This window comes from Mus musculus, chromosome 17 (assembly GCF_000001635.26).
Source record: "Mus musculus strain C57BL/6J chromosome 17, GRCm38.p6 C57BL/6J".
NCBI classification, from domain to species: domain Eukaryota; kingdom Metazoa; phylum Chordata; class Mammalia; order Rodentia; family Muridae; genus Mus; species Mus musculus.
Window position 1 is genome coordinate 32,323,343 of NC_000083.6, and position 24,082 is coordinate 32,347,424.

Consider the following 24,082-nt stretch of genomic DNA (forward strand, 5'->3'; position numbering starts at 1 on the left):
TATAGACTTGAAAAGCTATTTGATGGAATACACAAGAAATACAAATTTGCCTCAGTAATTCCTATCCCAAAGTTTTTTTTTTTAGTTTTTTTGTTTGTTTTTCTTCTTTCGAGACAGGGTTTCTCTGTGTAGCCTTGGCTGTCCTGGAACTCACAGGCTGGCCTTGAACTCAGAAATCCGCCTGCCTCTGACTCCCAAGTGCTGGGATTAAAGGCGTGCGCCACCACCCCCGGGCTCCTATCCCAAAGTTTAAGAACTAGAAATAGACCGGCTCCGCGGATCAGGGCCTCTGGCAGAATAGAAGACATTTATTCGATTCAGTGGGAAGCCTGGGCCTTTTGTTTTGTTTTGTTGAGACAAGGTCTTGCTATGGTAGCGTAGGAGGTTCTGGGACTTGTTTGGTTGTTTTGGAATTATTTTTTGTTTGAGATATTTTGTAGGCAAGGCTGGCCTGATCTCACTATGTAGTCCATGCTGGTCTCTCAGATTTGTGGCAATTTTCCTGCCTCAGCCTTCCAGGAACATTAGACTATGCCTGGTTTATAAACTGGCTCTGAACTTGGGATCCTCTTGATCTCCTAATGCTGGAATTGTAGATCTGTACTATCATATCTGAGTCATTCTGTCTGGAATCAACATGCTCGGTCATTTCTTCAGTCATAGGAGTACAGACATGATTATGAAACCAAAGAAAGAATGAAAGGGAATTGGTTCTCTCTCTCCAGCATGAGTGTCCCAGAGCTCAAACAGGCTGCCAGGCTTAGCAACAAGTAACTTTACCCACTGAGCACCTCACTAGACCTCACAGTTTTCCTTATATATTTTTTTCTATTACTAGGCTGAGTATACTCAAGTAGCAGATTAAGGTAAAGAATTAGAACACTACTACAGTTCCTCAGTAATTTTCACTGGCCGACACTGTCCTTTCTTACCCCTCTGTGTGTCCAGAAGTGGAATATAAACAGCTGTTTCCAGTTTTGGTCATAATGACCAAACATGAGAAATAATTAAAAACAAAACCCAGTGTTCCTACTTTCAGGTTGGTGTCATTGCTTAATTATCCAGTGCTTCCTTGACCTTGATCCAATAGTGACTTACACTATGGTGCCAACATTAAAACAACCAACTATACAGCACTCAGGCAGAAAATAGAGAGCCTGACCTGGTCAGTTAGCATACATATATAGTAATAGCTACTACAGAAGCAGAGGCAGAAAGATCAGGTGAAGCCAAAGGTTCCAGGTCAGGATAGGCAAAACAGATTCCCCTTACCTGCCTCTTCTCAGCACCAGTTGTTATATTTTTGCTGTTAGATAAAAAGAATGTTTGCTCTTCTCGTGCCACTGTCCTGGCTGTTAGCAACCCTGAGGACTCTGATGTGCACACTGGAAATAAATGCCTAGCATTGTTGAAGCCAAGCCCCCTTGGCTTCTAGACTGCCTGGACTGCTCAGGAAGATTTCTTTTCTTTCTTTCTTTTTTTCCCTTGGTTTTTTTGAGACAGGGTTTCTCTGTGTAGCCCTGGCTGTCCTGGAACTCACTTTGTAGACCAGGCTGACCTCGAACTCAGAAATCCGCCTGCCTCTGCCTCCCGAGTGCTGGGACTAAAGGCGTGCGCCACCATGCCCGGCACGAAGATTTCTTTTAATGATCAAGGTAAATCTAATTTTCTTCCTGGACTTCTAATTGTTTTTGTTTTTTTTTTACATTTAAAATTCCTAGAATTTAATACATGGTATGTAGCAAATTTATAAAATGTTTCAGGGCTGCAGAGATGGCTCAGCGGTTAAGAGCACTGACTGCTATTCCAAAGATCCTGAGTTCAAATCCCAGCAACCACATGGTGGCTCACAACCATCCGTAATGAGATCTGATGCCCTCTTCTAGGGTGCCTGTCTGAAAACAGCCACAGTGTACTTACATATAATAAATAAATAAATCATTTTAAAAAGTTTCAATATTTTTCTACTAAACTAAAATATAGGGCTATAATTCTGTTTTTTTGTTATTTTGGTTTGGTTTTGGATTTTAGAGACATTTCTCTGAATAGCACTGGTTGGTCTAGAACTCCCTCTGCAGACCAGGCTGATCTCAAACTCAAGAGATTTGCCTGCCTCTATCTTCTGAGTATTGGGATTAAAGGCTTGGGCCATCATTACCTAGCAATCCATTTTTTTTTTTAAAATAAATTTAAAATAAAACCCAAGACAAAGATGTAACTTGGTGGAATAATGGCACGTGCAAGACCCTGGACTTGATATCAAAACACACATACTCACGCCCCCATAAGAACTCTAGAGAACAAGTTTTCTTCTCCGTCATTTGGTGGTGGCTAAATGTAAGCCAACATTAGGTCTTTTTGTTTTTGTTTTTTTTTGTTTTTTTTTCGAGACAGGGTTTCTCTGTGTAGCCCTGGCTGAACTGGAACTCACTTTGTAGACCAGGCTGGTCTCGAACTCAGAAATCTGCCTGCCTCTGCCTCCTGAGTGCTGGGATTAAAGGCGTGCACCACCACCAGGCTTGTTTTATTACTGGCCAACATCAGCTTTTTTTTTTTGTATTAAATTGTATTGGCTTTGCAGTAAGTTTCAAATATCTGATAAGCAAGTTCCTGAACTCACAACTGCCCCTTGTACAGTATTTTGGCCACTGTTAGAGCTGCCACTTTTTTGTGTATCTTGCCTCCCATCCTCCTTACTACGCTCACTAACTTTGAGGTCATTTTGCCATGATCATTCAGCTTCTCTAAGGATGGTGCGACAGGGCTGGCAAGATGGCTTCAATGGGTAAAGTACTCACTACCTGCCAAATAGAGGGACTTCAGTTCTATCTCTGCAACCCACATGATGGAGGAAGAAAGCCTAACTCCCAAGAAAGTTGTCCTCAGACTTTGACATGTATGGGACACATGCATGCCAGAACATATAAATAAACAAAAGAATAAATGTAACCTTGAAAAAGACTGTCAACCGAGCAGTGGTAGTGCACGCCATTAATCCCAGCACTTGGGAGGCAGAGGCAGGCGGATTTCTGAGTTCCAGGCTAGCCTGGTCTACACAGTGAGTTCCAGGTCAGCCAGGGCTACACAGAGAAACCCTGTCTCGGAAAAAAAAAAAGAAAAAAGATTGTTACTTTTCTTCCCAATATTTTATGCTAAGAATGTTGCTAGGTTCTTCTTTTCTGAGACAGGGTTTCTCTGTGGCTAAGAAAAGATAGGTGACTTAAAACCACTCCAGGTGCTTCATAGAATCTCAGGGTCACAGTAATATGCCAAAGGGTTCCTTGCTCAAAAGGACAGCATCAGACTCTCACTACAGGGATGAAAGAGACTTCACTAGTAGATACATCTCTAAAGAATTTGGCTCATCCTAGGAATGTGTATCTTAGTGGTTGAGTGCTTGTCTAGAATGTACAAGTCTTGGAGTCTAATTCACAACACCCATAGAAAGGAGAAAAACAACAACAACAACAACAGAATTTGGCTAGTCATTAATCACCCAAGTAAGCAAATAGGTTAATAAGTTGCTACTTATGTGGAGGGTGAGGATCAGTGCCCAGAAGGGTCAGTCATGATGTGATTTCTCAGACATCTAGATTATGAGATAGTCAAAGGAAACGGACCCATCTTAAAGATAACAAAACAAAGTTAAAAACAGTAAAGAGGAAGCAGTCCTATTTGACAGCGACTGGACATCAGTTTCTTCTCTGTGCAGCCCTGGCTGTCCTAGAACTCAGAGACTCATCTACCTCTGCCTCCAAAATGCTGGGATTAAAACAGCATTCACCACCACTGCCCTAAGTAGCTCTTCTGACAGTTATTTGATCCAAGTGTTTTCCTTACGTAACTGATTGATAATTTGAGTACTCATTCACCAAAATGGGCATAAGTACCACCTGGCAGTGCCATCATACTTCAAAGTGGCAATTAAAAACACATTTAATCTGGGCTTGGAGGTAGAGGCAGGCAGTTCTCGGTGAGTTTGGGGCATCTTAGTTTATAATAACAAATTCCAGGGTAGCCAAAGCTACATGTGAGACACTATCTTCGAAAGCCAAAGTAAACCAAACCAAACAAAAAAGCAAACAAAGCCACCACATTTAAAGAACATAGACTATCAACAGAGATGTAGTAATATCTTTATAAAAGTACAGCTAAATCTCAGAAAAAAGAAGTGTAACAGAAACAAAACATTCAGCAGGGGGCTTCAACAGCAGATGCAGACTGAACAAGCATGGAGGTCAAGAGTATCACAGTATAGGGTCCTACTTCATCTCTCCAAGGACATGGACTGTGGGGATCTGAATTAACATTTGTTTGTTTGTTTAGTGGAGAGCTGAGGACAAATTCCACAAGTGGGTTAGTCCCTTCCACCATGTGAGCCCCAGATATCAAGAATGGAGCCAAGTCAACCCATGTTGCTGGCTCAGCAGCAAGGATTTAAGAAGCAGACACTGACCAAGGAATTCCCACTTTGTTTTTCCCTCTTGTTCTGTTTCTTTCTGAATTACTTGGAGTCTTTTTCCTTACAGTTATTGGATCAGAGTTAAGACAGTGAACCAAACAGCCCCTAAACAAGACACTTTCTTGGCACCACCATGGTAGACCCTAAGGAAACGGCTGGTCACGGTCAGATCAAGACGATGATATGGACTGATAAAGTTCTTAGTGCTTGCTTCTGTTCATCTTTCCTGTTAGAAACTAAGACCACGGGGCTGGTGAGATGGCTCAGTGGGTAAGAGCACTGACTGCTTTTCCAAAGGTCCTGAGTTCAAATCCCAGCAACCACATGGTGGCTCACAACCATCCGTAATGAGATCTGACATCCTCTTCTGGTGTGTCTGAAGTACAGCTACAGTGTACTTATATATAATAATAAATAAATCTTTGGGCCAGAGCGAGCAGAGGTCCTAAAATTCAATTCCCAACAACCACATAAAGGCTTACAACCATCTGTACAGCTACAGTGTGCTCATATTCATAAAATAAATAAATCTTTAAAAAAAAAAAAAGAAAAAGAAACTAAGACCACTGTAAGCAGTGTTTGTCTACAGCAGGGTAATCAGACTGTTAATAATAAAACTCCTTTTCTGCTTTCGCCACTGTTTGGTTCTTTGATTGGCTTTCTAGGACAAATGGCTGAGCCTAGTCCATTGGGAGTCTCTGTGCTTAGGATTTTGTTTTGTTTTGTTTTTTTTTTTTCTTTTGGTTTTTCAAGACAGGGTTTCTCTGTATAGCCCTGGCTGTCCTGGGACTCAGTTTGTAAACCAGGCTGGCCTTGAACTCAGAAATCCGCCTGCCTCTGCCTCCCGAGTGCTGGGATTAAAGGCGTGCGCCACCACACCTGGCCGGATTTTGTTCTAACTCAAGCAACAATTATACCATCTAAAGAACAGAGAGAAAAAATCATGAAGAAAAAGCCGGGCGTGGTGGCATACACCTTTAATCCCAGCCCTCAGGAGGCAGAGGTAGGCGGATTTCTGAGTACACAGAGAAACCCAGTCTCAAACCCCCCCTCTCCCTCCCAAAAAAGTGAAGAAAAATGAATTGTCTCAGACAGCATTAAGTTACTCAATATAATGACAGAGTAAGAAAAAGGAATAGAAAAATAGGCTAAAGGCTTCCCGAGACTGATGAAAGCTTTACTCTACACAACAGAGAAGCCCCATGAACTCCACAAAGAGTGAACACAGATACCTACAAAATGATGCATCATTACTTACAGCACCAGAAGCCCAAGATAAAAAGAAAAGCTTGAAAGCAAACAAAACCTCACTTGCAAATAGGTGTCTCATCAGACAGGTGAATCCAAAAGACAGAACAACACACACACACAAAGAAATGCTTTAAGAAAACAACTGTTGGGCCAAAGAGACCGCTCAGTGGTTAAGAGCACTGACTGTTCTTCCAAAGGTCCTGAGTTCAAATCCCAGCAACCACATGGTGGCTCACAACCACCTGTAATGAGATCTGGTGCTCTCTTCTGGTGCGTCTGAAGACAGCTACAGTGTACTTAGATATAATAATAAATAAATCTTTGGGCCGGAGTGAAGGTTGTAATAAATATCTACTTAAAAAGACAATGAAACAACTGTCAACTTGGCCCAGATTGGTCTGGAACTCACTCAGTAGACCAAGCTGGCCTTAAACTTACAGAGCTCTACCTGCCTGTGCCTTCCAAGGCCTTAGGTTAAGGGACTATGCTACCATACCAGGCATAATCATATTCTGAAAAATACTGGTGAAAGGAAAGATTAAAAATAAACAAGAGGGCTGGCGAGGTGGCTCAGCGGTTAAGAGCACTGACTGCTCTTCCAGAGGTCCTGAGTTCAATTCCCAGCAACCACATGGTGGCTCACAACCATCCGTAATGAGATCTGATGCCCTCTTCTGGTGTATCTGAAGATAGCAACAGTGTTCCCACGTATATGAAATAAATAAATCTTAAAACAAAACAAAACAAAAAAACCCCAAGAAATCCAAAGTAAAAGAAAAAGACTCATAACCATAAATTAGAAGACAGTACTCACTCACTCTAACCATTGCACCAAGAAGCAACAAATACAATATTGTAAGATAATAGGACTTCCCCAAATCATCTAAAAACACAACATAATTTTATCAGAATACCAGCTTTTTTTTTTTCTCAAAGAAAATGACAATACTAAAACCAAACAGCACACAATAACAGAATCAATACTGAAAACTATGTTGGGCACATCACACATTCTGAATTTATCATGAGGCTACAGTACAAATTCCAGCACATAGGCAGAGACACAAGAATAATTTCAATTCAAGACTAGTCCAAGTTATAGAGTGCGCACTCTCAACAACAACAAATAAGTCCCTTGTCCCTCCCTCCTCAAAAAAGAACCAGAAATCTTGCAGGCCAAGCAAGTTTCAGGCCAGCCTGACCTACACTGCGAGATCATGCCTCATAACACAACAGCTGAGAACGTTGCTCAGTGGTTAAATGCTTGCTTATATGTACAAGGTTGTAGGTTTGTTTCAATTCCAGCAACTTCAAAAAAAACAACAACAACAAAACAACAACAACAAAAAACCCAGAGATGTAAGCAAGCAAACAAACATTTGTGAGGGGCTGGAGAGATGGCTCAGGAGTTAAGGGCAAACACTGCTTTTTCAGAGGACCTGATCCTACTATTCATATCAGGTAGTTTACAACTACCTGTAGCCCTCTTTTGGCTTCCAGGAACACCTGCATTCACATGTACACACACACACACACACACACACACACACACACACACACACACACACACTTTAAATATTTGAAAACAACATTAACAAATCCTTTTGTGAAGTAAAAGATACATCAAGAAGGTGAAAAAAAAAAAAAAAGCCAGGCATAGTGGTGTATGCCTTTAAATCTAGTACTTGGTAACATGAGGCAGGTGGGTTTGGGCAGACTTGTCTACATGGCAAATTCAGGAATAGCCAGAGCTATATAATGAGACCCTCTCTGGAAAAAAATGAAGTGGAAAACTCCACAGAGTAGGAAAAATACTTGCAAATCTGAGACCTGTGTCTCAAATCTAAAAGAATTATAAGATGGGAGATATAGCTTAGTAGAGTGCTAGCTTAGCATGGACAAGGTCCTAAGTTCAGCCCTCAGCAATGTAAATTGAGGGTTGAAGTTAAGACCCTCAGTTTAAAAATATTAAAAAGCAATATGAAAAACTTTAATAATTTTAGAAGACAACACAATTTTTTAAATACTCCAGGAATCTGAATAGACTTTCCCCCAAGAATAGCACTTTTTACTCAGTAGGACAGCTAGACTAAGCGTTCGATAGTTAAACATAGCTAAAGGGCTGGGGTAGAGCTAGGCTGGCGTGCTTGCAGAGCACGCAGAAGGCCGTGACTCTGTCTCTAACATAAACTGGGCAGGAAGAGCAGGGGTTCAGGTGCACAGAGAAGTCATCAGGCTGGAGAAATGGCTCAGCCATTGAAGGCTAGGCTCATAGCCATATATAGTATATGTAGTGTGTGTATGTTTGTATACTTGACTGTGAATGTGCACATATGCATAAGAGCTAAGATTTTGGTATCTGTCCTCATCATTCCCCACCTATTATTTTGACCCAGGATCTCTCACTGAAACTGAAGCTCATCAATTTAGCTAGAATGGCTCATCAAAGAGGTTTAGGAATCTACCTGTCTCTGTGTCCCTGAGACCCGAGATGGTTATAGGTGTAAGAAACAAAGACTGGCTGTTTCCACAGTGTTATGCAATGTGACTAGCTGTCTCAAACTCTTACTACCATGGTTCTTCACCATGATGGACTGTACCTTTGAATTGTAACCTAAAATAAAATGTACCTTCTTTAAGTTGCTTAAGCGGTCAGGTATATTGTCATGGCAATGGGGAAAGTATCTAGTTAATTACCTAGATAGTTCCTAAATTCAGTGACAAGTGTCCTTATAAAAGCTACACAGAAGAATCTATAGAAAAGAAAGCTTTGCAAATGCCCAGAAAGCATGGCCTCAAGGCAAGTAAGCCAAGGAATGTCTACAGAGAGTGATCTGAACCCATGTCTGCATCCTTGTACACCAGGCAACTTATCAACTGAGTTGCCTTTGCCTTCCCAGTCTCCCTCCCTTCCCTCCATTTTTTTCTCTCTGACACTGTCAATATAGTGGCACTATATTATTTGAACCTGCACTCTTTCCCAAGTCTCCTCAGCACTAGGGGTCTCACTATGTAGTCCTCAATAGCCTTGAACTTACAGAGACCCACCAGTCTCTGCCTCCCAAGTGCTGAGATAAAAGGTGTGCACCAGCTGGGCAGTGGTGGCGCACGCCTTTAATTCCCAGCACTTGGGAGGCAGAGGCAGGCAGATTTCTGAGTTCGAGGCCTGAATACCTCCAATGACAGAAGCAAGCCTTATGTCTAATTCCCTTCTCTCTTCCAGCCATACCAGGTCTGTTTGTTGGCCTCTGATTTCTGAAACTAATATAGCTGTTGATTCTTAAAAGTCCAGCTCAATCTCACGACTATCAAACAGGCTGCATATGTATCCCTGGCCTTCCTTCCTGCCCCTGCCGTCCTCACAGCCCCACGTGGACAAGCAGAGGCTCAAATTCCAGGCAAGCAGCCCCGGGCCCAGCTCACCCTGCGGTTTCGGTTGTGATCCATCGTCTTGAGATGCTTTTGGATGATTCCAAACTGCATGGGGATGAAAAGGTCACAGGCTGCACAGTGGGCCGCCTCTACCTTCTTCACAAAATGCTCCATAGCAATCTCTGTTGGGGGCAGAAGAAAGCAGTCATCACAGTCTCAGGTGCCAAAGGCATCAGGCCAGTTCCTGAACTTTCCCTGACACTTCTACACGAGCCTGAGACTGGTGAACAGCGGAACATCAAGCCACTACACCGAGAAGCAGAAAAGAGCAGGCTAGGGGCCTACCCGGTGGCAGCCATCCTGGTGGGATGGAACCTCCTCACCTTGGGTCAGATCTTGGTCTCTGTAGATTTGTTGGATCAGACCATCAAGGTCCTCCACAGTTTTTCGGAGCTCCTCCGTCTTCTTGGTCTTGTTGGTGACATATTCCTATCAAAGACACAGATGTTTGTGTCAGCTGCCTGGCCGTCCGGAGCTTAGAGAAAGCAGCAGCAATGTGCCACTCAGTAGCTTACCTGCAGGAAGTCAGCAGTTTGCTTTGGAAGCTTGGTGCCTACATATTTGAAGTGTTCCTTGTGGAACTTGCTGTCAAGGTGGCTACCCATCTCATCCTCATAGAAGGTCCGGTATTTGCAGAGAGAACACACAAACTGGATCCTGCCACAGGAGGGAAACGAGGCTGAGGCCGCAAGGCTCCCAGGAAAGGTCACTGCTACCCCAACCCACGTGCAGGCCTTGAAACAGGCCTCGCTCTGAAGTGCAGTCCCGGCTGAAGGGTAGGCTGGGGCTGGTAGGGTTGGGAGCAGAAGGGGATAGATAGTCTGTAGGCTGCAGTTACAGCAACGTAGGGGTTAGGGGAAGAACTCTTCCTTCCCACAGGCAGGAGGCTGAGACCTGAAGCAGCTACTACTGCAACAGGCAAAGAGTCGCTGGAAGGTTGTCGGAAGGCCTCTCTACCAAGGCTAGGCAGGAGCTTGTGCATTTGGCCCAGCTGGGGACCGGAAGGAAGGATGCCCTGGCGAGAGCCAGGAGGGCCTGAGGTGCAGAGTGGAGTACGCAGTCCCGAGGCAGTGCCTGAAAAGGTGCTGCATCTTCCTTCTCAGGTCTGGGGGACTCAATGGCCCAGCCCATCCTCTGCTCAGAATGCCTGGGGGGTGGTGTCAGGAGGGATGGGAGGTGGCAGGCCTGGGCACCTGCTGCCTCATCTTCCTCTTCCAAGAAGAGACCAGTCTGAGCTGGAAGGAGGGCGCCCGCCTGGCCTGCCAGAGGGCAGCCTGGAATCACTGGGCGAGGTGCTCTCTGTCTAGGCCTCGTGTCCACAGCAGAAGCCTGGGGTCTAGGGCCTGGGCTGGAACAGGCCGCCGTGGCAAGGGGCGGAGGAGGCCAGCCGCCACCGAGGCCTCGGGGCGGGTCCCTACCTCTGCCGGGACGTCCTTATCTGGGCCACGGGGTCAGCTTTGTCTGAAGAGCCCAGGGGCCGGGCGCCGGCGAGGCTGAGTGGAAGGTCCAGCAAGAGCAAGAGTCTGAGGCGGAGGAGGCAAGCGCCAGTGCGGGAGCCCTGAGGGCAGACAGACCCGACCAAGGGGCGTGAAGGGCTCAGCCACAGACAGGCCCGGCCTGAGAGAGCCGGTGGGCAGGGCCAACAGCAGACCCAGAGGCTGCCATAGCCCACAGGTGCTGTCATCTCTCCTGGGCACGGTGGCGGCCTCTTGGCAGCTAGCTGGGGTGGCACAGGCGCCTTGGACCTTGAGTCTCTGATGAGCTGGCCCCCTCCCTCAGGGGCATCGGGCCCCCTGCGCACCTCAGGGCTCGTGTGCTGAGTGACCTAGTGCTGGAACTTCTGGGTAGTGGTGCTGAGCAGTGGCAGGTCTCAGGCCACAGATGGCAGCGGTCGCCAGGTGGCCACAGAGGGGCAGGGGATGAGTCAGGACTTGGGAGCTGGGCCTGGCGGGAAGCAGGGTCCATGCACAGCAGAGCAGGTGGTGGCTCCCAAGGGAGGTCAGAGGGCGGCGAGATGGCAGAGCTATGACCCTGCTCTCCTGGTGGTAGCCCCAGAGCAGGGCAGATGCAGAGGCAGAGGGATGGAGGGAAGACAGTTACCTTTCCACCATACGGTCTCGCTGCCGCTTTTTCTGTTTGTCTTGGCTCTTCTTGCTTGCCTGCAACTTGCGCTTGGCCTGGCTGCTCTCATCCTGGGCGGTCAGGGCCCCTGTGGTAACAGAAAAGCAGAGTTACCAACAGGACTCTAACAGAATAGACCCTGTGGCCTGTGGCTGAGTCACCCGCTGTCCACTCCAGAGGGTCCATCTGAGAGCAGCTGTACACATAGACCCTCAGGCCATGAGCAGGGCTGGGTGCCCTGGGCTGAGCAGGAAGTAGATTTGGCTTAGGCACCGGGAGAGGGGGAACACGTGCTGACCCCTCTCTTTTCTGGAACACCAACACTCTCTGCAGAGTGGGTGCAGAGAAGCTGGAAGGCAAAGACAGGCTGTCTTGGTGGGAACACAAGCGTGTTCCGAGGGACTGGGTGGTGGATATAGGGAGGCCGTTCACATGGCCCTGCCCACCCCCCCACCGGGCACCGCGGCAACAGTGGGCTGAGGCTGGATTTACTGTTAGGTACCTGCTGGCGCTCATCACTCAGGTGGGGGGACACGGACTCCCAACAAGGGCTGGAGAGGCGCTAAGGGAGAGGACACGCAAACCAGAGCCGTAAAAACTGCACCAAGGGTCCCAGCTCGGACACCAGCCACTGAGGACTTGGAACTGTCTATTACTGAGGAACTGAGGGGGGGGGTGCCTGGGCTCCCCACACTTTTGCTTGCTGCCCCCACCTGAAGGCAAAACCAAAGTGCTAGACTGGAGGCCACACCATCCATAACCTCTGCCTAGGAAAAACGGAGGCAGGCTGGGAGGGCACAGAGTAAGAAGAGGCCTTGCTAACATATATCCAGTCCCATAAGGAAGGTCCCAGCCAGCCATCTTTCCGCTACAACCCTGCCCTCAGCTGGTTTCCTCCCACTACAAGCACCTGGAAGAGCTTTCCCAGTACCTAGGTAACCATGGAAGACTTACCTTTCTCCGAATCTTCTTTGCCTTCTCTCCCATCCTCTTTTCCCTCCTCGTCTTCTCCTTCCTAATATACAATTTTTAGAATTCAATTTTAAAAAGGGCACAGCTACTTATACCTGCTCTAAAGGATTAAGGGAGCGTCAGACCTTCCCACTCACTACCTGCTGCACAGAGGCCTGCATCGCCCCATTTCTCCCAAGGAAACACACTGTTAGTGAAGTGGTCTGTACTTTTCCCTAGATACCCAGCCTCCTTGTGCTGGCCACTCACTAGCCATGCATACAGGTAAGACCACATTGCCTGTGACCCTTGTAGCAAGGCTGTGTGTCTTTAAGCCAGCTCTGGAGTCCTATGCCCCACCTGCAGAGAGCAAGAGCCTGAGGTCTAGGGTTACTTACTGCTCGGGAGCCTTTCTCCATAGCCTCAGCACTTTCAGTACCCTCTGCAGCTTCCCCCTCAGTGCCTTCATCTGCAAGGAGAGGACAGTCAAGTTCAATCCAGGGGCCCCACGGGGACAGGGAGCAGGACACCACATTCCCCAACTTACCATTGTCTGAGTCACTGTTGTCTGAGCAGTCTGTTCTGGTAGCTTTGCTGTCTGGCTCATCAGGACTGCCACCCTGCTTTCTCTTCTTCTTTTTGGTCTGGAAGTGAAAGGAGGAGTGAACTCAGAGATTGTAGCCATATTCCAGCATGGATCAGGAGGGGTAGGTCAGCTTATTCACCCGGAAGTCGGCTGTGGTCCAGGTCTTCCAGGTACGCCTCATCTGCTTCATGCCATTGCCAAATCCAAAGCCAAATCGGGAGCCACCAGAGAAGGCACCCCCACCACGCATGCCCTGGAACATGCCATACTCGGGTATGATGTTCTGGGAGAAGAGGGAGGGCAGCCGGGAGGCACCAGGCATGCACTGGCCCCGGGCCCCCATGGGATCTTCCCACATGCGCCCATAGCCCGAGGCCATTGGCCGTCCACTCCGGGCATCCCGGGCCCAGCCCTGAGCCCTTGGACCAAATGTATCTCCTCCACGCATTCGAAACTGGTCACGGTAGGCATCATATTGGCCCTCATAGGCCATTTCCATCTCAGGGTCAAGCTCGCCATAGTCATAGCTTGACCGGTAGAGGTCTCGTTCACTCAGGATGGCCCTTGAGTCACAGGCCTCATAGGAGTCATATCTGTGGAGACACATGGCAAACCTCAGACAGAGCCCTTTGGAGTCTCTTGACTCCAGCTTGCCTAGCCTACTGCTCCTGCCCTATGCTCTGTCACTCCTAGTCTCACAAAAAACCTCAACACAATACCTAGGAAGGAGGCCAGACCACCTGGCTAAGACAGAGACATGTTTAGGCTTATTTCCCCCCATAATTCACAAGTACAGGGCTCTCTCTGTACCCCCTTCTCCAAGCCTCACTGGAAAGCAACAACAGATGCACAAGCAATAGCACCCGCTGTTCGTTCACCCCAAGCATTGCTTCCAAAGCTCCATGCTAGAGCAAACTGCCCTGAAGCAGTGTGAGCCAAGTCTCTCTCTCTCTTTCTCTCTCTTTCTTTCTTTTCCTTCCTTCCTTCCTTCCTTCCTTCCTTCCTTCCTTCCTTCCTTCCTTCCTTCCTTCCTTCTCTCGCTCTCTCTCTTTCTCTCTCTCTCTCTCTCTCTCTCTCTCTCTTTGGGTTTTTTCAAGACAGGGTTTCTCTGTGTAGCCCTGGCTGTCCTGGAACTCACTTTGTAGACCAGGCTGGCCTCAAACTCAGAAATTCACCTGCCTCTGCCTCCCAAGTGCTGGGATTAAAGGTGTGCGCCACCACGCCCGGCCAAGTCTCTTGCTCTTCCCCAGAATCCCTGGGCTTTACCTGGTCTTCCCTCCTCACTGCCTGTTCTCCATCACCTATCAGTGGAAGCTATCCAGCTACTTTTAAGGTATGCTAGCAATTGTCTGCCGATGATAGCACTCATGGGCGATTTTCTGCAGTAGGACAGACCTGAGGGTGAGGCTCAGCCCAACCAGCCCTATCATTCAGGCAAAGGGTGCTCTGCTTTCCTTTAGTAGCCTATCTAAGCTAGGACAAGGGTCCCCAGAAGTATACATTTACAAGGCACCAGCAAGGGGCCATTAAGTACTCTTGTGCTTTTTTTTTAAAGGCACATTAGTGTATTGATTGCATGTATGTTTATGTGAAGTTGTCAGATCTTGCAGTTACAAGACAGTTGTGAGCCACCATGTGGGTGCTGGGATTTGAACCCTGGTCCTCTGGAAGAGCTATCAGTGCTTTTAACTGCTAAGCCATCTCTCTAGCCCCAAGTACTCTTATCTACCTAACCACTTTGATGGAGATGACCTGGCTACCAGTGGTTAGTCCCAGAGGATTATCCCACACTATTCACTAAATGCAGTTTGCCCTGCCTTGGCACTGCAGGATCCTCCCTTGTCAGGAAGGGGGGAGACATTAGACACTACTCCTGAGAAGCCATTCTGTGGATACAGTCAAGACAGCACTCCAGGGGTCTGCTCTTCCCTTGCACACAGGATGAGTTGGCCATCAGGGGCTAGCAAGGGGGACGACAGGTTTTAACAAAGGGAAGCACAGTGACCTAATTAGGAGCTCAGCATTGGGAAGCACAGAGCAAGGAGAGGGAAGTAGATACCAAGAAACATTCAGGAAAGAGTCTGGCACACAGGACCCTAAGGCCCTCGGCAGCACCCCAACTCACCTCTCTCCACCACCTGAGCCGTACACACCTCCTTGTATCATGTCTGTCTCCAAGTGCGGCATCATATCTAAGCGCTGGTTAATTCTGGATAAAACGGAATCGGCACTGGCGCTACCCGAGGCACTAGGGTTTGCATTTGTGTCAGAGCTAGCCATTTCCCAAGAGTGTGAAGTGGCCATACCATACCCATAGTTGGTGGTGTTATCCTGGCCATAGCCATAGCCATAACCATAGTTCTCGTAGCCTGCAGTTAGGGAGACAGAGGGACAGAAATAGAGGGGGTGGGGAAAAGGGAGGAAGTAGCAGACAGAGACAAACACAGAAAAAAAAAAAGGTGTTTCGGTCAAAAATAAGCTGGGGGAACTCTTAGCCCCTCGAGGCTGGGTAGGCCCTTCTCACTCTAAGGAGGATATCCTGTGCCAGCCCCAGAAACACCCATCTAAGTCCTGCTTGGCCACACAGGCAACTAGGAAACATTACTGGTACAGTCCTGAGAAGAGGAATATGGCTAGATACTTGCCTCTATTTGTCCCAGAGTTCCAAGTTCCATATCCTACAAAAAGCAAAGAGGGCTATTATTATTTCTACAGTAACTTCTAGTACAGCATGAACTTAAGCTTACTACAGTTGAATTCAAAAGTACAGTTTTTCTCAGTACCTGACTCAACTTTCCAAGGTACTATACACTGGACTCTACACAAGCACCTGGCCACCCTCTCCCCAACTGTTACTCAGCTTTCTGAGACTCTGGGTTCATAGATTTAAAGCCTCCTATTTCTAACACGTCTATCTAGTAAGCTTGGTTCCTACACTTCTTCACTACAGAGATTGGACTTAAAAGTTGGCTTTCCCTCTCCTGGCTAGGAGATTGTAGGCTACAGTGTCTGCCTAGCATATGTAAGGCCTTATATAGAAACATACCAAAACACAGCTATTATGTTTTAGCAAAACTTTATCTCTGAGATAGAGTTTTATCCTGTAGTACAAAATAACAACTGACTGAAGGAAATGAAGAATACACACACTGCTACATAAGCAGTGCATCCTCACACTCAAATCATCACTCTGCTGTGGAACTCTGTCCTCTCTATGGCCACTGCTGTCTTAGATCAGGTGTCACTACCCTCATGATCCTGACAAGACTGAGTCTACCTGAATTCCCTTATGAAATGGGGGACCAGCACACAAGACTCCTTCCTACCCAAGGACATATGAATCGTGAATGGTTTAAGGTGTGATTTGAACATGATCTTTCTTCTGAGATTAGATACTCAGAAGATGTATGTGCTCCTAGAAACAGTCCTTCCCCCGTGCTCCTGTAAGTAAGCCCAATTCAACTAGAGCGGATTGGATTTTATGTTTTGGTGCCATACCTAGGGTATAGATTAGACATTTGTTCATAGTGCTCCAGGAAAAGTCATGCAACATACTCTTTCACCCAACGGGAACAGAGAAACAGATGGTCCAGAAACCATGCCTTAACAGAGAGGGCTACAAAGTCCTTGATGCATCATCTAGGAGTACGATGCATTAGGGAAGGGCAATCAGCAACCCCCCAGAATCAAGCATGGTGATGTACATCTGCAATTCTGGAACTTCAGAGGTGGAGGCAGAAGGACCTGTACAATCAAGACAAGTATTGGCTACATAGTAAGTCCCAGACCACCCTGGGATACAGAGTGAGACCTTACTTTAAAAACCCGAGGGGTCAGAGGCAGGCAGAACTCTGTGAGTTCAAGGCCATTATGGTTCATACAGAAGTTTCAGGCTAGAAGACTGTTACAGATTTTTGAGACTGTCTCAAAAAACAGAGCAAACAACAAAACACTTTTTTGGAAAAAAAAAAAAGGTCTTTGAAAGAACCACCTGGATCATAAACTAAATATACTCTAGGTTTGATGATATGTAGTAAAAATTGATTCCTTCAGGAGAGTAAAGTCCAAAGTGCAAAAAGCACATGAGAATCAAGAGTCAATGGGAGTCCCCAGAGGGACAGGCAGGGCACCTCCTAGTGTGACCCCAGTCACTTCCTAGTCCATGGTATCTCTGCTCTATTGACAGCCAAACCACACTTATCTTTGGGCAGGAAACCAACCACAGTGAGAAGACAGCAGAATGAATGACAGAGAAACAGGGAAACTAAATAAACCGAATGGGTACCATCTGCATTTGACTGTATAAAACAAACCAGGGAGATGATGGAAACCACCTAAGAAATTCTAGAAGACTGCTACATTTAATAAACTGTGACATGAGAGTTCACAAAGCAAACACCCTCTCAGGATGGGAAAAACTAAACCATGTGTCTATGCAACAAGTCTCTTAGATAAAATGATCCCAGCATGCTGGGATGCTGCTTGATGTTTCAAGAAGATGTGACAGAGAAAGATATTATAAAGGAACAATGATATAGCAGCCATTTCCACAGGCCAGAAAGAAAGTCAACAGAGTCACAAGAAGAGTCAGAAGCTGTTCAGAAGGTTGGTTGCTAGCATCACAAACAGTGGACACACACAGGACTGGGAAGCAAGCACAAACGCGCTAGGACTCTGCTTGTGGGGCAGGCTCTAAGTGTCGTTCAGGCTTTTTGGTATCAAGGAGCTACCAGAAGCAAGTAAGGAAGAACAAGTTCCCTTGGTGGGAGTGAGCCAGTGGACAACTTTATAGTTCAAGGGTAGGCAAATGGCCTCCGATGACCAGACCGGATAACCGCCATCTATTAAGCATAGGCCTGTAATCCCATTTACTTGAAAGATCACAGGTTCAATGCCTTCCTGGGCTACAGGAGTCCCTTTGGACAAGCATTCACTATATGCTACTTGCTATACCTGGAATGACTGAGACTCTCTCATGGACTCTCAGGAGATAGGAATGGGGGCTGTCCCTTCAGCAGAAAGCTACACCTAAGAATGTGTGTCCATGAGACCTGCCTCATCAGAAGAGGCACCTCTACTGGCTGTCCACAGAGGAAATGAGTTCATGGTTGGCAAAGGAAAATTTACTTTGTTTTTCTCCCCCTCCCCTCTTGTAGCTCTGGCTACCCTGCTGACTTCAAAGCTCACAAAGAACTTCCTGCCTCTCCTTGAGTGCTGATTAAAGGCCTGTGCTGCTATACCTGGCTAACAGTGAACATTTTGAAAGAAATAAAAGTTGAGTATGGGCCTTTACTCCTGTAATACCAGCACTGAGGAAGGAAAGTCCAGAGGACTGGCGACAGTTCTAGGCCATCCAAGGATACATAGCAAGAAGCTGCCTTAAAAAGAGAAGGAGATGACCACAGTAAGGAACATCCACAGACCAAGTGAACATGTTCTAATAGTTCAATATTAGAATTCAGAATTACAATCAGGGATGGAGAGATGGTTCAGCAATTAAGAGCACTATGGTGGCCTTTGACTATCTATAATGGACCTTCAAGCATGCAGGTATACATGCAGATAGAACACTCATATATTAAATCAATCAATCTATCTATCTATCTATCTATCTATCTATCTATCTATCTATCTATCTATCTATCTATCTTTTTGGGCTGGAGAGATAGTGGTTAAGAGCACTGAATGCTTTTCTAGAGGTCCTGAGTTCAATTCCCAGCCACCACATGGTGGCTCACAACCATCTGTAATGGGATCCGATGCCCTCTTCTGGTGTGTCTGAAGACAGCTAAAGAGTACTCATATAAATAAAAAATAAGTCAATCTTTACAAAAAGAAAGAAAGAAAAGAAGGAAGAGAGAGAGAGAGAGAGAGAGAGAGAGAAAGAGAGAGAAAGAGAGAGAAAGAAGGAAAGAAAGGAGAGAAAGAATGAATTATAATCTACATGCTGGGTGAGATACCAGGTTGTGATGGTAAATGTTGGTTGTCACCTGGATGTGACATCTGGAATCAACTAAAACGTCTCGACTGAGTCACCTGAGGTCAGAACCCATCCTAAGTCTGAGCCCCATTTCGTGCTGTCATCCCACGTGAAAGGTCACAGAAGACAGAAGCTTTTGCTTTCTGCCTGCTTGTCCTCGCTCGTGCTGGCAAGCTCATCTATTTTATGGCTGAGGCACCCCTTCTCTGGTCTGAGAACCTTCTTGATGATTGCAATGCAGACTGAAGACAGCCTGAAGCAGTTCTCTAGTCCCTTCAGGACTCAGCATCAGATCAGGACAGCTGAGACACCCAGTCTGTGGACATTACCAGATTCTTGGCCTATCTGTCAGGAGACAGGCACTATTGGACTACCTGGACCACAGTGTAGAAATCACTAGAATATGTTTTTAATATATTCACACACAGACAAGGAGAGACGCTCATGCGTGCACACACATGTGCTTATATACTGAGTCAGTTTCAGTTAGTCCTGCTCCTTTAGAGAACCCTAATACAGAATTTACGATATAACGCCAATGGAGAATCAATGTCCTCTCCTGGCTTCTGAGAGTAAAAGGTACGTACAAAATGCACAGACAAAATGTTCATATAAATGAAATTTTTAAAATGAAAAAAAAAAATTAAACATCAATGTACGGCTAAATATGGTGTTACAAAGTGCTTTTAATTTTACCAGGCAGAAGCAGGCAAATCTGTGAGTTTAAGGCCAACCTCATCTACATAGCAAGTTCCAAGCCAGATAGGGTTACATAGTCAGACCTTGTCTCAAAACAAAACAAGAATCTCTTCAGGATTTATTTTGATAAAAAATGATGCACTGATTTTAAGATTGTATGTTCAAAAACAAGCAAATTATAATCAAGGCAATTTTTTGTTTTAAGAAAGGGTTTCTTTGTGTTGCCTTGGCTGTCCTGGAACTCACAGTATAGATCTCAAACTCAACTATTTCTACCTCCTGAGTTCTGGGATTAAAAGCAGTGTGCCATCACTGCCTAGCTGCAAGACAATTTTAAAAAAGAGACAGAGAGAGAAAAAAAAAGCCAGGTATGGTGGTACAAAGCTTTAATTTCAGCCCTTAGGAGGCAAAGGCAGGTGGATCTCTGTGAGTTGAGGCCAGCCTGATCTAATAGTGAGTTTCAGGACAACCAGAGCTATATAGTGGGACTCTATCTCAAGAACAAAACAAAAAGCTGGCCACTGGTGGTGCATGCCTTTAATCCCAACACTCTGGAGGCAGAGGCAGGTGGATCTCTGAGTTCAAGGCCAGCCTAGTTTACAAAGGGAGTTCCAGGATAGCCAGGGCTACAAAGAGAAACTCTGTCTTGAAAAAAACCCCAAAACAAAACAAAACATTAAAAATAAAACAGATGCATGGTGGCACATACCTTTAATCTTAGCACTCAGGAGGCAGAGGGAGGCAGATCTTTATGAGTTCCACCACAGCCAAGGCTACATGGTGAGATACCTCCAGAGAGAGACAGACAGACAGAGACAGAGAGAGACAGAGAGAGGGAGACAGAGAGGGAGGGACAGAGAGAGAGAGGGACAGAGAGAGGGAGACAAAGGGAGGGACAGAGAGAGAGAGAGAGAAAAAAAGAGAGGGGGAGGGAGGGACAGAGAGAGACAGAGAGAATAAAGAATAAATCCAGGGGCTGAAGTGATAGCTCAGCTGTTAAGAATATTTATTGCTCTTGCATATGACCTTCTCAGCACTCGCATGACAACTAATAACCATCTGTCCATTTCTACAGGATCCGATGTCGTCTTCTTTCCATGGGCACTGCACACACATGGTGCATAGAGACACATGGTGCATAGAGACACGTGTAGGCAAAATACCCATACACATAAAATAAACACAGATAAATTTGAAAAAGAAAACTGCTCAAAAGTTAAAATAATCGAGAGATGGTGGTGGTATGTGCCTTTAATTCTAGCACTTGGGAGTCACAGGCAGATGGATCTCTGTGAGTTCAAGGTCAGCCTGCTCTACAGAGTGAGTTCCAAGACAGCTAAGACTACACAGAGAAACCCTGTCTGGAAAAACAAAAACAAAATGTTAAAAGATCAAATCCAGGTGACTCATGTTAACAGACTTCAAAACCTATAATATCCAATAATTAACATAGAATAGTACCGGAGAAAATTCAGACAAATAGCTACTGAAAGAGAACAAAGACTTCAGATAACTGATTTTCAATAGCTACAATGGCAATTAAACAGCCTAACTCTTGAGTTTCATTCTGGAAGCCACATAAAGGAATAGGAGAGCCTATTCCTATAAGTTGTCTCCTCTGACATCCACATGCTGCAGTGACATATATACATACATACATACATACATACACACACACGGAAAAAAGGTGAGACGGAGGGAAGGAAACAGACCAGTGAGTTGTCTCTGTAGGACCCAAGTGGTGGACAGAGAGGACAGGCAAGGAATACTGCGATCAGCCTTCTTAGACTGGGTAGCACTGAAAACAGACTGGCGGCACCTGTAGATCTCTCATCAGGTGTGGACTCCTGTTTCTTCACAATTGATTTTATCAACTGGAAATTTCCTTCAGTGTGTGTTCATTGGCCTGAGATAACCTAGCTACAATCTCTGAAAATCCAGCTGGATAGTGTGGCCCTCCAGGCTCTTCTGCTGCAGACTACTTGCCAAGACCATGGGAGTGCTGAATTCATAGTGTGGTCTCACCTGGCTCAATCTTTTCTCGTTACATTCAGTAGAAGATAGCTCTGAATGTACTCAATACAAAGATCATCAACTTTCTTAATACACTATTGTCAATTGTATTGCTCTCTAGAGGAAACTTTGAAGACAACAGTGTCATCTGTTCCAATGCCGAAAGGTTGAACATGGCTGGTGGACTTCAACTTCTTTCCCAGATGCTCAGGGGAGATTTACTGAGTCTATATCTTTGGTCAAGAACCATATTATTTCCACAAACTGTGAAAAGGTCAAAGGCCTCAACATTTTATAGCCCAGCTTGCTCAGTAACTCAAGCTCTCATTTACAGATTGCCTCAAAGAAGCACAAGCTGGCCAAACAGGCCACAGTGCCACATATCAGGTTGGGTTGAATTAGGCAAGACAGGGTGACAGGAAAGCTAAAAGCAACCAAGCAGAAACAAGGCAGAACACTCTGGTTGTCACTAGGAGCCACACTCACCATAATCACAGGTGGGCTGGGCACTGGTGTCACAGTACGTAGACTGCAAAGTGGTTTCGGATCCTTGGACAAAACCTAAACATATGCACAAGGTGGTTAATTTTCCCAAAGCAGCCATAAGAAAGTGAGCAACTGAAATAGCATTTTAATACAGATTAGCAGACAAGTCTCCCTTCAGTTCAGAAACCTCTAAAACCTATAGATTCCATACTTTAATTAGACCTCTGAACACATTAATCAGTACAGACAGGTCATGCTTAACTTGTTACAATGACTATGAAAAAACGTGTAAACATTTAAGCTACTAGTCTATTTTGGTGCATAAAATGAATCCAAAATATCATTCAGTTACATAAGGAATCAAATCATTATTATAAATAAAGCTACTTCTGACCAGGCAGTGGTGGTGCACCTTGGGAGGAAGAGGCAGATGGATTTCTCTGAGTTCAAGGCTAACCTGGTCTACAGAGTGAGTTCTAGGACAGCCAGGGCTACACAGAGAAACCCTGTCTCGAAAATTTCTTTTAAAGAGAGAGAGAGGGAGGGGCCGGGGAGAAAAGCTACTTCCATTTCAAACAAACATTGGGTTAGTTTTGAAATTATGTTAATACTAATCTTTGCACCTCCTTGCCTGGCTGTTTCTGTATTTTGATAGAGTGTCTCACTTGAGACCAAGGCTGGTGTCAAATTCACAGTATCTCTCCTGTTTCAGTGTCCTGGGTATTATAAACATAAGCCACCTGACTTACAATTTTAGTTTCCCCATATGAAGAAGTATGTACTGATGGGTAAGAATTCCATCTTCAAGTTTTATCCTTAGACCTCATTGCTGAAACATATTACCTATGTTTCACATGTTTATATGGAAATAAGTATACTAAATATAGTGTGAGCATCTCTACCCTAAAATCTGGTTTTTAGTTTTCTTGTTTGTTTTTTGAGACAGGACTTCTCTTGAGTAGCCTGGATGCCCTGGACGTCCTTCTGCCACCCGAGTGCCTGGATTAAAGGTGTGTAGCACCACACCTGGCTCTAACCTAAAATCTTTTTTTGTTTTTCAAGATAAGAGTTTCTCTGTGCAGCCCTGGCTGTCCTGCAACTTGCTATGTAGACCAGGCTGGCTTCAAACTCAGAGATCCACCTGCATTCCGAGTGATGGAATTGAAAGCATGAACCTAAATTCTCTCTTTCTCTTTTTAAATAAAAGATATGTGCCTAAATTCTCTCTTTATGAAATTATTTATATTTATCTGGTGCTTTCCTTGCATGTATTTCTGTATGACGGTGTATATCCCTTGGAACAGGAGTTACAGACCATTGTGAACTGCCATGTGGATACTTGGAATTGAACCTGGGTCCTCTGGAAGAACAGCCAGTGCTCTTAACTGCTGAGCCATCTTCCCAGCCCCTAACCTAAAAATTTAAAGCCTTACTTAAAAAGCAAAACTTTTTGTTTCGTATAGTTTATCTGTATAGCCCTGGCTGTCCTGGAACTCACTCTGCAGACCAGGCTGGCCTCGAAATCAGTCCCCCTGCTTCTGCTGGGATTATAGGACAGCCACACTTGGCACCGAAGTCTAAATCTTTCTAATTACCAACTTGAGGCTACAAAGGAATATTCCACACTGGACCTGACTTTCCTTATGTGACAGGTTGCAATCCAAATGCAAGTAAACAAAATCACATAATTTATTTTATATAAATTACTATCAGGCAACTGGGCACGATGGTACACACATGTAATCCCAGCACTCAGGAGGCAGAGGTTAGGGGATCTTTTTGTGAGTTCAAAGCCAGCCAGGGCTACATAGTAAGATCCTGTTTCAAAACAAAACCAACCAGCCAGACAGTGGTACTGCACGCCTTTAATCCCAGCACTTGGGATGCAGAGGCAGGCGGATTTCTGAGTTCGAGGCCAGCCTGGTCTACAGAGTGAGTTCCAGGACAGCCAGGGCGACACAGAGAAACCCTGTCTCAAAAAACAAAAAAACAAAAAAACAAAACCCAAACCAAAACCAGTCAAAATAAAAACCTTCAGGCTATGTATACAGATGCATATGAAATGTAAATGATTTACTGTTTAGTCTTGGGTCTGACCCAA

The 24,082-nt window shown here is 45.5% G+C and overlaps 1 protein-coding gene across 23 annotated transcripts in view; it reads right to left on the reverse strand.

Moving 5' to 3' along the window:
• Window positions 1-24,082, reverse strand: part of Akap8l (A kinase (PRKA) anchor protein 8-like) — a 29,193-nt gene that overhangs the window by 1,919 nt on the left and 3,192 nt on the right. For 4 of the 23 annotated variants that reach the window (NM_017476.2, XM_030249903.1, XM_030249905.1 and 1 more), the window contains exons 2-12: window positions 21,982-22,056; window positions 15,449-15,481; window positions 14,929-15,172; window positions 12,943-13,396; window positions 12,765-12,861; window positions 12,616-12,686; window positions 12,221-12,281; window positions 11,246-11,354; window positions 9,661-9,802; window positions 9,469-9,574; window positions 9,137-9,267 (exon numbers count right to left, since the gene is read on the reverse strand). In NM_017476.2, coding sequence (NP_059504.2) covers window positions 9,137-9,267; window positions 9,469-9,574; window positions 9,661-9,802; window positions 11,246-11,354; window positions 12,221-12,281; window positions 12,616-12,686; window positions 12,765-12,861; window positions 12,943-13,396; window positions 14,929-15,172; window positions 15,449-15,481; window positions 21,982-22,056 — 1,523 coding nt within the window. Of the gene's footprint in view, window positions 1-9,136; window positions 9,268-9,468; window positions 9,575-9,660; window positions 12,282-12,615; window positions 12,687-12,764; window positions 12,862-12,942; window positions 13,397-14,928; window positions 15,173-15,448; window positions 15,482-21,981; window positions 22,057-24,082 lie in introns of all 23 variants that reach the window. The other 19 variants (XR_003952156.1, XR_003952158.1, XR_003952157.1 and 16 more) reach the window with 16 other exon arrangements.